Source organism: Macrotis lagotis, chromosome 3, assembly GCF_037893015.1.
Source record: "Macrotis lagotis isolate mMagLag1 chromosome 3, bilby.v1.9.chrom.fasta, whole genome shotgun sequence".
Classification (NCBI taxonomy): Eukaryota; Metazoa; Chordata; class Mammalia; order Peramelemorphia; family Peramelidae; genus Macrotis; species Macrotis lagotis.
Window position 1 is genome coordinate 107,110,742 of NC_133660.1, and position 13,962 is coordinate 107,124,703.

The 13,962-nt window shown below is 35.7% G+C and overlaps 1 protein-coding gene across 1 annotated transcript in view; it reads right to left on the minus strand.

The window, feature by feature from the left end:
- Positions 1 to 910: 910 nt before the first annotated feature.
- ETFDH (electron transfer flavoprotein dehydrogenase) overlaps positions 911 to 13,962 on the minus strand; it is a 34,593-nt gene continuing 21,541 nt past the window's right edge. The window contains exons 10-13 of the mRNA XM_074229051.1: positions 8,307 to 8,475; positions 4,673 to 4,855; positions 3,416 to 3,637; positions 911 to 2,387 (exon numbers count right to left, since the gene is read on the minus strand). Of these exons, the coding sequence (XP_074085152.1) occupies positions 2,224 to 2,387; positions 3,416 to 3,637; positions 4,673 to 4,855; positions 8,307 to 8,475 (738 nt within the window). The 3' untranslated portion in view covers positions 911 to 2,223. The remainder of the gene's footprint in view (positions 2,388 to 3,415; positions 3,638 to 4,672; positions 4,856 to 8,306; positions 8,476 to 13,962) is intronic.

The window sequence follows — 13,962 nt, forward strand, 5'->3', positions numbered from 1 at the left end:
TCTTTTTTTCTGGATTTGACTTGATAATACATGCCTTTTTCCCCTAGTTTTGCCTCTGGCATAGACACACACAAGTTTTGAGGGGTTTCTGTAAGGTGTACCTTTATCATTTTCAACACTTTATTGGCTGTTTTATCAGAATAGTAAGAGAGAAAACTTCTGGTAGTGGCTGTCAATAAAATTGACAGTGTTATGTTCAACTGGTAAAAGAAGAAGTTGAAGTTCGGAGAAGTTACACAACAGTCATCTTGCTATTAATATGAGCACTTGGCAAATGAGTAGCCATAGAATGCTGTGAATAATGAAATGTAGGTGATTATTGGAATGTGAATAAAGGATGTCACTGGCCTTATACCATAAGGGAATATTGGAAGGTACCTTAGGAGAAGTAACCACAAATATACTCTAGGAGCATCTATCTAAATGTGCAGCTTCTTCATTCAGAAGGGGTCTTTCTGATTAGTATTTGGCAAAATACTGAGTAACAATCACCACTGCCTTGTAAAAATTCATACTTTGCAGTGCTTTAATATTCATAAAGAATTTTCCTTACCACAACTCTGTGGTTGAGATAGTTGGAAGTATGATTATGCCCATTTTACTGGAATGGATATTAGGAAAGTAAACTCAGAAACGTAAATCATCATATTCAAGATGATGGGAAAGTCAGCAATGGACCCATGGCCTGACACCATAGATGGCATTCCTTCAGCCACCCTAGACTGCTGCTTCTAGAGTTGCTTGTGTAGTTGTGTATTATTACATATTATTACAGGCTGAAGAAAGGGAAAATTGAAGAATTATCACCAAAAAAGGTGATGCTGGTAAGAAATCATGCAAATTTTCCCTAAAGATTCAGAGGGAGGCTTAAAAAGAGACTATTTGGATAATTTTTAATTTAAGAAAATTTAAAAAAATTAACAATATAATGGTCTTTTCTTATTTTAGTTCCTACAGCATGTGCACAACTAATGATTGAAATGACAAACATATAAAACACTCATTGAACTCAAATACATTTTATCTCTTCCTTTATATAGGCAGAAAGCTGTCTATGTTTAACAGATATCATAATATCATAAATGATGAATGTTTAATTTACAGTCATTGAGGCAGAAATGCAAAAGGTCAAACAGATTAAGGCACAGAAGGATAAAGATAATGCAACTTACAAAAAACGTTTATTTAATAACATTGTTTTTGTTTAAATAGTATGCACTGATTGTACAAAGGCAGCATGAAGTCAATTTAAGGGTGTCCTTGGATATTGTATTTGTTCCATAATATATGCCTGCAACAAATACTGAACTTAAGAGTTCCCTACATTTTACAGTCTACAATAGATAAGAATTATTTTTAATAAACCTATTACAAAATAGTGTGAAATCTTGAATTTTTACAGTCCTCTGCATAGTTCTCATAAAAAATTTTTTGTATCAATCATGTTCAGTCTACCTGGAAACTATTTGAGATTTATCTTCCTCTGTAAAGTAGGTGAAGAAATAAAATGTCAGCTTTATTTTTCATAATGTAATACTTCACTGAGCTTTCTGCAGTTAATGCAGCAATCTGGATTTCTGTTGTCACTGTCTATACATAACCTGTTCATAAACTGTCTTGATAAATTAGAATTTAATGAAGAGAAATTTCATGTAATATTCATTTTGAACAGATTAAATAACTTAAAAATGATCCATTTATTGAAATCCAAGGGAAAATAATAATAATAATAATAATAATAATAATAATAATGATAATGATATATTGGTTTTCAGGCTTCAAATCCCCCAAGTTATCACCCACAGAAAAAAGTGCAATTCATCGAACACTAGTCAGTTTCATACATAATATTCAATTGACTTATGACACTTGGCTGAAGAATTAAACAGATCAAAGTGGGAAGGAAAAGGATCACCTCATCCCACATCTGAATTCCTTTCTGCTTTTCTTCATCTCATAATGTGTCCCTTCCTCCTCTCATAATGTCCTATTTCTTTCCTTGGATCTTTTCTGCCTTGATTCTCTTTAATTTATAAAAAAAATTATTTAGGTCTAGAGTAATGCTTTTAATTTTATGGGAAGCTCAACCTTCTCATTAATAGCAGGCTGCAGGATAATTTCATAAGTATTTTTAAAAAAATAACAAAGTTATGTTTACCATAAAATGTTAGGGAACTATCCATCAAGCAAAACACCAATAAATGAAATCAAGTGAGGTTATCATTACATTCCATTGTAAGCAGGTCCTCCACCACCTTCAGGTACCACCCAGTTAATATTCTGACTTGGATCTTTAATATCACATGTTTTGCAATGGACACAATTCTGAGCATTTATCTGTAATCGAAATCCAACACTATTTTCCAAAGGAATAAATTCATAAACTCCTGTGAAGTAAAAATATATTATCTTAATTTAGCTATTATTTAGTGGGGGATTATATTTAAAATTCAAAATTATAACAGCTATCTTCCATTCCTTTTTAGTAAAAGCAGTTACAGAAATCTTTAATTTTATTTTCCAAGGGTTCATTCATCCAAAATACTGCTATTATTTAAATTAATAATTGACACAACTATGATGTGGCTACCTAAGTAGGGGGAAGGTAAGTTCTAAAACAACTGTGGAGAGAAACTAAGTCAATTAGGCAATGTTTCATTTCCCAGGCTAGTTAAAAGAGATGATGATCCCTTTGATCCCAGACTACTGGGTTTATATCCTGAAGAGATCATGAAGAAAAAGGGTAAAAACATCACTTGTACAAAAACATTCATAGCAGCCCTGTTTATGGTGGCCAAGAATTGGAAATTGGGGAATGGCTTAATAAACTGTGGTCAACGTATGTGATGGAACACTACTACTCTATTAGAAACCAGGAAAATCTGGAAGGATTTGCATGAACTGATGCTGAGTGAGATGAGCAGAACCAGAACATTGTACACCCTAACAGCAACATGGGGGGTGATGATCAATCTTAATGGACTTGCTCATTCCGTCAGTGCAACAATCAGGCACAATTTTGGGATATCTGTGATGGAGAATACCATCTGTATCCAGAGAAAGAATTGTAGAGTTTGAACAAAGACCAAAGACAACCACCTCTAATTAAAAAAAAACAACCTGTTATCTTATTATATAATTTTGCTATCTCTTACATTTTTTTGTATACCATGGAAACAATGTAAAGACTAACAGATTGCCTTCTGTGGGGAGTTGGGGGATGGAAGAGAGATTAGAGGGAAAATTGTAAAATTCAAAAAAAAAGAGAGGGCGATTATCAGAGACAACTGGAACAAATTTCAAGTACAGTCTGAACCAGCTATGGCACTAAGACTTCTGTATATGTTTAGCAATAGTATTATCAATATTAATTAATTAATATTCTAGCAGAGATGAAAAAAATCAAAGTACTTACCTGCAGGACAGAATCGTTGTTCTGGTCCACCAAATATCATCAAATTTCTATCAACAGGTACTGTGTCATCCTTCAGTGTTAAATGTGGTGGCTGGTTGTCTTCATGATTAGTACCACTAAGAGCCACTGAAGAGAGTAGGTCAAAACTGATCTGTCCATCAGGTTTTGGGTACTCAATAGGTGCACAAAATTTAGCTGGCTTTAGTTGATCAGAGTCAGTACCTAGAAGGTTTTTGAATTAAGTGGTTAACAGAAGTATAAACCCTAATTAAAAAATTTTTTTTAAAACAAAGTGTCACAAAGAATTGATAAAAACAACAATCTCAGTAAACCATGCATTAGTCCTATAGAGAATGTAGTAAAAACTAACGAACATTTCTCCCTCCTTCCCTCTGACTCAAAGCATTTATTAATCACCCATTACCCAATCAGGCACTATGCTATAAAGTAACAAAAGTAAGTTTCTGCTCTCCAGGAGTTCACAATCAAATGGAGGAGAAACATTCAGACAACTCTTTACGAATAAGCTTGATATTTTTTTCTGTAGAAGGAGGGATTTCAGCTGAGGCTTGAGGAGAGCCAGGGAAGCAGAACTGAGGAGGGAGGGAGATGCAGATCTAGAGAACAGACAGGGAGAGTGCCTGGAGACCAGGGATAGAGCATCTTGTTTGAGCAGCAGCAAGGAAGCCAGTGACCCTGGACTGAAGGGTACCTGGAATCACTGAAGGTGTGAGAAGACTGGAAAGGTGGGGATGGGGGTGGGTGGGTAGGAAGTACTTCTTTGAGGTTTTGGGTTGGAGGTCTGGAGCTCAGTCCAGCTTCAAACCCAGTCATTTCCCAATGAACTGAATGAGTATAAAATCTTGAGGCACATCTGTCCGCATCTTCATACTGGCCTCAACTCACCTTATTCCTCCCAGTCAAACCCTAGACATAGATGTATTTTGTATGACATTGGAGAATGCCAGGAAAAATCTTTTCCATACTGAAGAAAAATGGATACCATTCTCAATCCTCTTAATCTACTAGTAAGTATAGCATACTTTCCTTCTAAAGACTTAATGCACTGAAAATGGAGTCTAATTTTTATAATTATAACTACTAGTATAAAAAATCCCCCAACAGTTCATGTACTTAATAGATAGATGACCAATATTCTTTCTATAAATTTTGTTTGATAACACAAAATTTGAGTATAATGGCCATATATTCATATTTTATATAGTCTGGGGGAAATTAATATAATGCTCAGATTACCTTTATGTTTCAATGTCCATGGTTCCATTCCTCTGAATATCCAGTAAAATATTCCAGTGTAAATCATTCCTCCATACAAACCCAATGGTGAATGGCAGGAAGGTCTGATATTTCGAACAGCATAAAGTTCCTTCCACACCCATGATTTCTTCAAATTGTCCTCATACTCAGGCACATGGAGTCCTATTATTAAAAAGTTTCAGCTGAGTTAATTAGTGTGAAAGTGCTTTGAAAAGCAGAAAGCCCTTTAAAAAAGTAATACTACTAAGATCTGGAGTAATTTTAACAACTAAGAGCAATAAAAGACATGAAAAGTATAGCATATTTAAAGAACTTTAAAATATTATATTTGTTTGGGGTATCTGCAATGGAGAATACCAGCTGTATCCGGGAAATAATTATGGAGTTTGAACAAAGACCAGAGACTGTTACCTTTAATTTTAAAAAAAAGTTACCTGATTATGTAATTTTGCTATCTCTTATACTTTATGTTTCTTCCTCAAGGATATTTCCCTCTCATCACATTCAACTTAGATCAATGCATACCATGGAAACAATGTAAAGACCAACAGACTGCCTTCTGTGGGGGTGGAGGGACAGAAGTAAAATTGGGGGGGATTGTAAAATTCAAAATAAAATTCATAAAAAAGCTCTAGAAAATTATTATATTTGAAAAATATTAACATCTTGTCACTTAAAGTCAGTGAAGTTTGGGGGGGGGATGGAGCGAGCCATGGAAAAGTATTCACCTATCAAGATTATTTATACACTCACACACATATCTCTTAAATGCTAATAAAATGAATATGAAAACATAAAGTTTCAAAATTTATTATGAATAGAACTAAATTGACCTTTCTTTTACTGTTTGTTTAATAATGAATCATGTTCTACTGAGCTCTGCATCTCAGCCTTATTTCCTATTGCTTTCTCAACTACTTTTCTTTGCGCTGGGTTCCATCCCCATTCTGCCAAGTTCATATTCTGATTCCAATTCCAATTTCTGGTCCTCTGTAAGGTGTACCAAACATAATAGTATTTAATATTTACTAAATATATATGAAAGAACAGATGTGTGAGCCTGAAAATTCACAAAGCACTTGCCTGGTAAAACTGAGATGGAAAAATACGTAGTCAAAAGATGTGGAAATTTCCTAAGTGGTACAGCTTTTTGGTTGTCTTTTTGATTTTTATCAGTGAAACTTCCTTTGACAACAATATCTACAGACTGCTATCACCTTTAAGCTCTGCTTCCTCTCTTTTCTTCATACTTCTCTTTCATTTTGTCTGTTTTCTTTTATTTCCTAGCTTTCATTGAACAGGTTGGATTTATCCACAGACACCATGACATGTCTTTTGGTCACTGCTCTCTGCACCAAAGTTATGTCTTCAATACCAATATTCCTTCCCTCCACCCTCCCATTCTGGTTCAGAACTAGTTCTGGGTGCTTGAGAGGACCAGAGGATCAATATCTCTCTAAAACCTACATAGCAGTCTGTGAAATATATGAACCACTTCTCAGAATGATGTCTTTAAATCCACAAAATACATAGCATCATAAAATACCCTGTTGAATAATTATCAAAATATATATAAAAACAACTTTTTGGATCCTAGGTTAAGAACCTTTGTTTTAGAATTCCTTTTCACAACCCCTCTATATTTGTACAAATTAACAGAATATGTGTATATATATATATATATATATATATATATGTATGTTATGTATAGATGCATACATATGTGCATGCACACACCCACATGAATAGTTACTTGGCTATAAGTCATCAGGAGAATCTGAAGAAATGAAAAAAAAATCTTTCTCCTATTATTTTTATAGTCCTCTTGACTACTCCACTTTCCTATTTCATCTTGAATGATTCTACTTACTTGCCACAACATGCTACTAAGCTTCTCTACTTCTTTTTCTGTGATGAATCTTCCTTGACTTCTTCAATTCATACCTTTATTGTCTCTTACTTGGATAACTTCAACCTTTCTTTCTGGCTCAGCTTCAGGCTTTTCTAACTACCACTGACAAAACTTAAAAAAAAAAATTAAACCAATGAGAAAACACACACACACAGATAAAGGAAACCCTTGTAACAAATATGTAAATATAGACAAAAAAAATTTTAGCCCCAGGCAAATCCAGAAGTGTTTGCTCATTCTGTGTCTTGTATCTACCAGTTACACCTCTGTCAGAAAGTGGTCAAAAGCACTCCCTCCAATTGCTACCAGGATAAAATTCATCATGTCTAAAACTGAGCTCATTTTCTTTCTTCTTAAGCCAAGGCCTTCCTTCTGATTTGACCTGCTTCAGATGTGTGAAACTTAGGTGAGTGATATTTTTGACTCTTTCCTCTAATCTCCTGTTAATTAGTTACAAAGTCCCTTTGATTCTACCTCTGCCAACTGTCTCACATCCATTCCTATTCCTCTCACAACTATCATTGTCTCTCACTTGATTATAATTGTTTTTTAAAAGGTCCATCTACCCACTACTTGCCCCTCCCATCTAACTTTTATACTGCTCCTAATACCTATCCTTCTTATGTATAGATCTTTTCCTCTTATTCTTGTGTTCAGAAATCTTCTCTCTGTTCCCTTCCAAGCAGTAAAGTTCACAGAGTCAAAGAAAATCAGAATTGAAAGGGACTTTAGAAATGATCCTCTCGCTCCCATTCTTCATACTGATGAGGAAAGAGAGCTGTAAGAGGTTAACTACATAGTAAATATCAGAATCCAAATCCTTTGCTTGGCATTAAGGCACCTCATCATCTAAGGGGACAACAGAAATTGAAAAGGATATTGTCACAGAACTTGGACAGGCTCTGGGATTAAGTGGAGGACTGAAGAGTTTTTATGATCCAGGGGATCATGAAGGGTCAAGACATGATTGAACAATTAAAAGTCCAGCCTCATTTGATATGACTTGCTACCACTACAGAACTCTCTGCTTCTCGAACATGCAGTATTTTTCTATTTTTGTTATGTCTAGAATGTTTTCTTCTGCCTCTTATTTGCTTGCTAAATTTCTACTAAATTTTTAAAGCCTAATTTAAAAATCTCTTTCCTACAGGAAACCTTATCAGGTCCATCCTATTGTCACCCTTCTGATCCTCATGGAATCGCTATCACAGCACAAGCTATAGGCAAAACGAACGTGTTAGTTTTTAATTCACTAGTATATTTTGTTATGTCTGTGTACCACATCCTACTTGTTTTGGATTGTAATCTCTAGAGGTTTATGGTGTTCAAGGCACAATATTACATTGTATACATGATTTTTACAGAATGGTCTGACAAAAGTAGAACATACCTCAGTCCTTAGTTTTCTTCACATCTTAAATGATAAAAGTAAGGACAAAGAAAAAACCCTTAAGATATTTAAAAAATTTTAAATGGGAAGTTTACATATATTAATTTTTACCATAACATGTAATCTTATAAGGGTAGTTCATTTCTTAAACGTGAAATATGTATGAAAATTATCAATTTATGTTAAAATTTTTTAAAGCCCTATAAGTTTCTCCTATTATTTACATATAATATATAATCCATCTAGGGAGCTGAGGCTTCTAATGGATGAAGTGATAGGCTTGCTCCATATATTAATGAGGAAGTTCTTACCCACAGTTTCTGACTGAAGATTCTCAGTGGTTAGTTTGCTGAAAATTGAATCTGCAGCCAAAATGCCACTTTTCATTGCAGTGTGGGTACCTTTGATCTTAGGAACATTCATGAAACCAGGACTACAACCTATTAGCAATCCACCAGGGAAGGTGAGTTTTGGTATAGACTGAAGAGAGAGAGGGAGGGAGGGAGGGAGGGAGGGAGAGAGAGAGAGAGAGAGAGAGAGAGAGAGAGAGAGAGAGAGAGAGAGAGAGAGAGATAAACATTGAGGTTCCAATTGATATTAAGTAAAAAAATTTAAAACACATACATCTAAAATAAATAAATAAGCTTATAAGTGAGAGTATAATTGCTTATCATTTTCCCAGTGTCCAGTGTATACTCTAGAATATTCTACATTTTAGGCTGCATATATTAACTCCTATATTAACTATTCCTCTTTGGGGTAAGCCTGAAGAAAAGTTCTATTTCTCTATTTTTACATAAGCACTCCAAGAACAACTTTGCCTGTAAAACTAAAGAACTAGCTAAAAAAAGTTAATTTTCTTAATATTATAAAATATTTTATTTTTAAAAAATGACTGGCAGACTGAAGCATACTATTTTTATTTTTTCATGGTTCTTTTCCCTTTGATCTGATTCTTCTTTCATAACATAATATTGAAATATGCTAAACATGATTTACATGTATGATCTATATCATGCCTTGGGGAGAAAAGGAAAGGAAGCAAAAAATGTGAAACTAAAAATCTTACAAAAAATGAATGTGAAAATTATTTTTACATGTAATTGAAAAAATAAAACAAAAAAAATAACTGTGATTTATACAGCTTTTAAATTTTGAAGTACCTTTTCTCCTACCACACCATTGGGAAGGTAGATAATGCAAATATTATTCCCACTTTACAGATGAGAAACCTGAGAGGCTTGGAGAATTGGCTTTTCAAGGTCCCAAAGTGAAGGGTTAATACCCATTCTGATCCTGGGCAAGGCTATATGCTGGTTTCCCCCACCCAAGGTCCCCCATCACCTTTGCATGAACTTGGTTGTCTTTGCATGTGCCAGATACTCCCTCTAGGAACTAGCCATTCCTGCAGGTTGAATCTTGGGAGGATTGGCTACCCGCCCAGAGGTTCAATGTTTAATTAATTTCAGAACCTTGGCTGTGAGTCTGCCCAGGTTATGCACATACTGTTCACATAGTCATGTGTGTGCTCTTCACATGTCCTGGTTAAGTGCCCCCAAAAGCTTATATAAGCCTATTGGCAATGTGGCACCTTTGTCTGGGACCCCTTAAAAGTTCCTAACATTAGCCATCCCCTCAGAGTTTCGTCCATGGAAAGGATGCTTCACCTGGGACATTTTCCCAATCGCGACTCTGAAAGGCTGTGATTTGGAACTCTCCAGCCACTGTTGATTCAGATATTGGTGCTCCCCTAATTGGTGATGTTTTCTATTAATATGTATCTTTATGTAGGTTTTGCTCTTCTTTTTATTATATTGGGACTTATTGGTTATTTTTGCTGTAAAACTGATTTATTTCTACCTGTTTTATAATCACTTTATTAAATATTTTTTTTGTTTTGTTTTGTTGGTGTGAACATGTCATTTTGTAGGAGCAACAGAAACCAAAACTCCTTAATCAAACATAATTGGTGTAACAAACAAGATCGCTCTACAAAATGCCATTTTTTAAAAAAGAAAAATGTAGAAAAAAGAGATATTTACTGGGTTGGGAAGATTTATGATATTCATCCCTTGCTAGAGAATGGGCATATGACATGGGGACATGTGAAAATAGGGGAAGCCATTTAAAACAAGGGTCTCCCATACAAGTAACTAAATGTTTGAAGCAAATAACTGTGGAAAAAGGCAAAGGAATGGAAGGAGTCTGTAGAAGGGGGTAGGATCAGAGAGATAAGGCTGTGGAAGTGTCAGTTTCAATATAGGAAGAAAAAATGGAAGTGATTAAAAAGAAAATTTATACTATGGTGGGGGATGCAAACACATATGATTTGGCTTTGGTTGGAGCGGCCTGTTAGAATACCTTAGGCCAGAGGGACCCCTGGATACAAAAATTTGATAATTACATTGTTGCTTAGTGAAGCAGGCAAGCCTCTGGCAGAAGTTTTGAACAAAATCTCCCAATTAGAGAACTCAGGAAACTGTGAGTATACTGATGGCAATAAATTTCAGTATAGGAGTGGTGAACATGCTGCTGGTCAGTCTCAAGATAAGTACAAAAATAGAATGTCCCAAAAAGATTTGTTTATTGCCCTGCTACAAGTGGATTGGCATAAGATTGATGGATTCCCTAACTCCTGACCAGTTCAGGATGAATAAACAGAAGAAAGGACAAGAAAGTAGAAATAGGGAAATTAGGGCCACTCCATAGGCACCCTCCCTCTACCCATATTTGACCCATCTTAAAGGAAAATAGTAGATAGGGACCAAACCCCAGTAAGAGATGAGACAAAGGAATTATTGGCTTCTCATAAGGTTAATTAATTATAAACTGGAAAAATGGACATACAACTGTTACTAAAGTTTGTTTTGTTTTGATACTGGGGCAAGACCTCTTTGATGTATGGCAATCCTATTTAGAAATGGAATGTCTGTTAAAATTACAGGCTTGGAGGAAAAGAAATTTAGGTAAAACAAGTTATTATCCCAAAAGGAGTACTCAGTGATGATTGTTCCCTTTCTCCCAGAGTACATATTAGTACATTTTAAGGGGGATGACTCTAAATTTATGAGAAATTATTCTTGCTGAAGTAGAAGGACCATCACAATCTTGAAAATTTTAAGTATATACAATAGAATCCAGGGACATATAGAAAAATCTTGCTCAAGAACTTGTAAATAGAACTATGCCTATTTAGCTGTAAAAGTAAGGTTTTAAATAAGTCATTGGATCTGGTCAAGAACAGTATGTGTTAAAATAAAAGAAGAAGAAAAGGGGGGGTGAATAAGGTCTGAAATAAGCTTATATAGTAAGTTAAGAGAAAATGCAAGTTGTGCAGTCTGAATATTGGATTTAAGGACTTGTGAAGAGAATAATTAAAGGGTTGCAAGGAAAAATGAAGAGCCATAGAGAAGGTTGGCTTTTTTTGGGAAGTATATCAAATTTATGGAAGCTAAAGCATGTAGAATGAAGTTATGAACAAGTTTGACTTTGTATAAATAAAATATTGGTTTTGGAAGTTTAAAATCAATGTAAAGTGGAAAAGAATATAGAGATCTGTGAATCAACTAATAAGTTATGGAATTTCTTCTGGGATTTTGCAACCCAGATTTGTACTAAATTGAGATGTGTTGTTAAAAGTGATTGGGGGTGGCACAGTGGATAGAGCACCGGCCCTGGAGTCAGGAGTACCTGAGTTCAAATCTGGCCTCTGACACTTAATAATTACCTAGCTGTGTGGCCTTGGGCAAGCCACTTAATCCCATTTGCCTTGCAAAACCCTGAGGAAAAAAAAGTGACTGGGGCAACTTTAAAACATTTAACTTTAAACTGCTACCTGTAGGAGAGAACTATACTCCTTTTGAACAATTGTTAGCTGCATATTGGGCATTATTTGAAACTGAACAGCTCCCTTTAAATCATGAAGTTCTGTTAAGACCCCAAACACCTATTATGAGCTGGATAAATGGGGACTCCGGTCTCTTATAAGATAGGACATGCACATAAGTCAGTATAATTAAATGGAAATGGTACACACAGAACAGAGATAAACCAGGAAAATCTGGTGTCTCTCCCCTGCTTGATAAAGTGTCTGAATTAACCTCAGTGCAATTTCCACTGACCACTCCCCCTCAGAAGACAGTTTCACCAGTCAAATGGAATCAAGGATTTGATGCCTTGAGTCCCGAATGAAAGAAACACACTTGGTTCATGGATAGCTCTGCTAAATATTTAGGACAAATTAGGCATTGGAAGGCTGTAGCAAATGTTTTAGAAAGAATAGGAAAGCAGTCAGTGGATAGAACTGATGGCTGTATATCAAGTATTGAAACAGGATAAGGGGAGACAATGTCACATGTTTTTTACAGACACCTGGGCAGTAGCAAATGGCCTAACCACTTAGAAGCCCATGTGGCATGCAAAAAAAAATGGGATTTTTATGGGAAACAAATTTGGGGTCATGAAATGTGGAAAGATGTATGTATTTGGGTCCAGTATTCTAATGCTCCAGTCTTTCATGTAGATGCCCATGCCAGTGTGGACACTCTGGGAATGTGACTACAATGCATATGTAGATGGGTTGGCAAAGATTGGAATCATGAAATTGTTCCTAAAGAAACTTGAGGAACCTGAAGATTTATTGAATTTGACCAGATGGCTCCACGTAACTGCAGGACGTCTAGAACCCCAAGCTTCTCACAGGTGGGCCCTTGCTTGGGGAATATCAATTCCCCTTTCACTATTAAGACAAATTACTGATCAATGTACCCAATGTCAATTATTTAAAGAAAGGCCAATTCCCAACACTATTATTGAGGAAATAGGAAGGGGCACCCTGCCTGCCCAAATCTGGCTAATTGATTCTATTGGTCCTTTGCCTTTTAGTTATGGGGGTCAATATGCCTGCACCTGTGTGGACACCTATTATGGAGTATTCATAGCCTGCCCCTACAGAAGAGCTACTCAAAAGAACACCTGTAAAATATTAAATATTATAACTTTAAATTGTGATTCTCCTATGCAAATACAGAGTGATAATGGGTCACATTTTTAAAGGCAAAGCTAATACTGCTGTAATTTGTTATTCAGGGAGTGATAAATGATACATTGTTCCATTAACTCATGTTTTTACATGAATGAAGTGTTTATTAGGGTGCCTCCTGTTGTGATTTCTTCTGCATGGATCAGCCTCATGGACTCCTGGAGCCCTCCCGAGATTCAATCACACCCATGTCCATTTGTGGTGGAGGAACTCCACGTCTTCCAGACAACAAGATAACTTCAGCTGTCCTTCTAATCAACCATGCAACATTGTTAACTGGACTACTATACTTTCTGGCAAGCACCCTCCCCTGTGCGAACTGTATTGATAAGCAATAACACCATAGTGAATATTACTGTATGTTCTCAGGTAAATATCTCATGCTGCCTTAAGGCCATTCCATTTACTACCCCACAGACTAGATTTCCCCACACTGATACTGCCATACAAAACTGTTCTAGATGGGTAATTACCCATGAAACTATTTTGTCATTCAGTCTCACCAAGGACCAGGACAAATATCTTGTAATTCTACCAACATTATAAATTGATATCTATATGTGGAATATGTCATTATGGTGGCAAAAGCTATAACAAAGTCCTCCTTCAATGATTAGAGTTCTCCGTAGCTGTGTTAATGGTTTTCAAAGTTCCCAAAATTTTTTGTTGCATTATAATATCACTTTCCTCATACAAAAGATTTGTACTAGCAAAAGGGAAAAACATGCTTGGTATGATACCCTACTTGGTGGGGCTGGAACTGGTTTGGGCTTAGTAAATTCAGTAGATCTTGAGGCCCTGGCCAGCAGACTGCGCAGTGCTGGACAGGATGTCATTTGGGATTTGACAATTAATGTTCAATGGTTGCCCATGACGGTCCTACTCTACCAATAACCCTAGGATATAAAAAGCAATTTTTAATCATT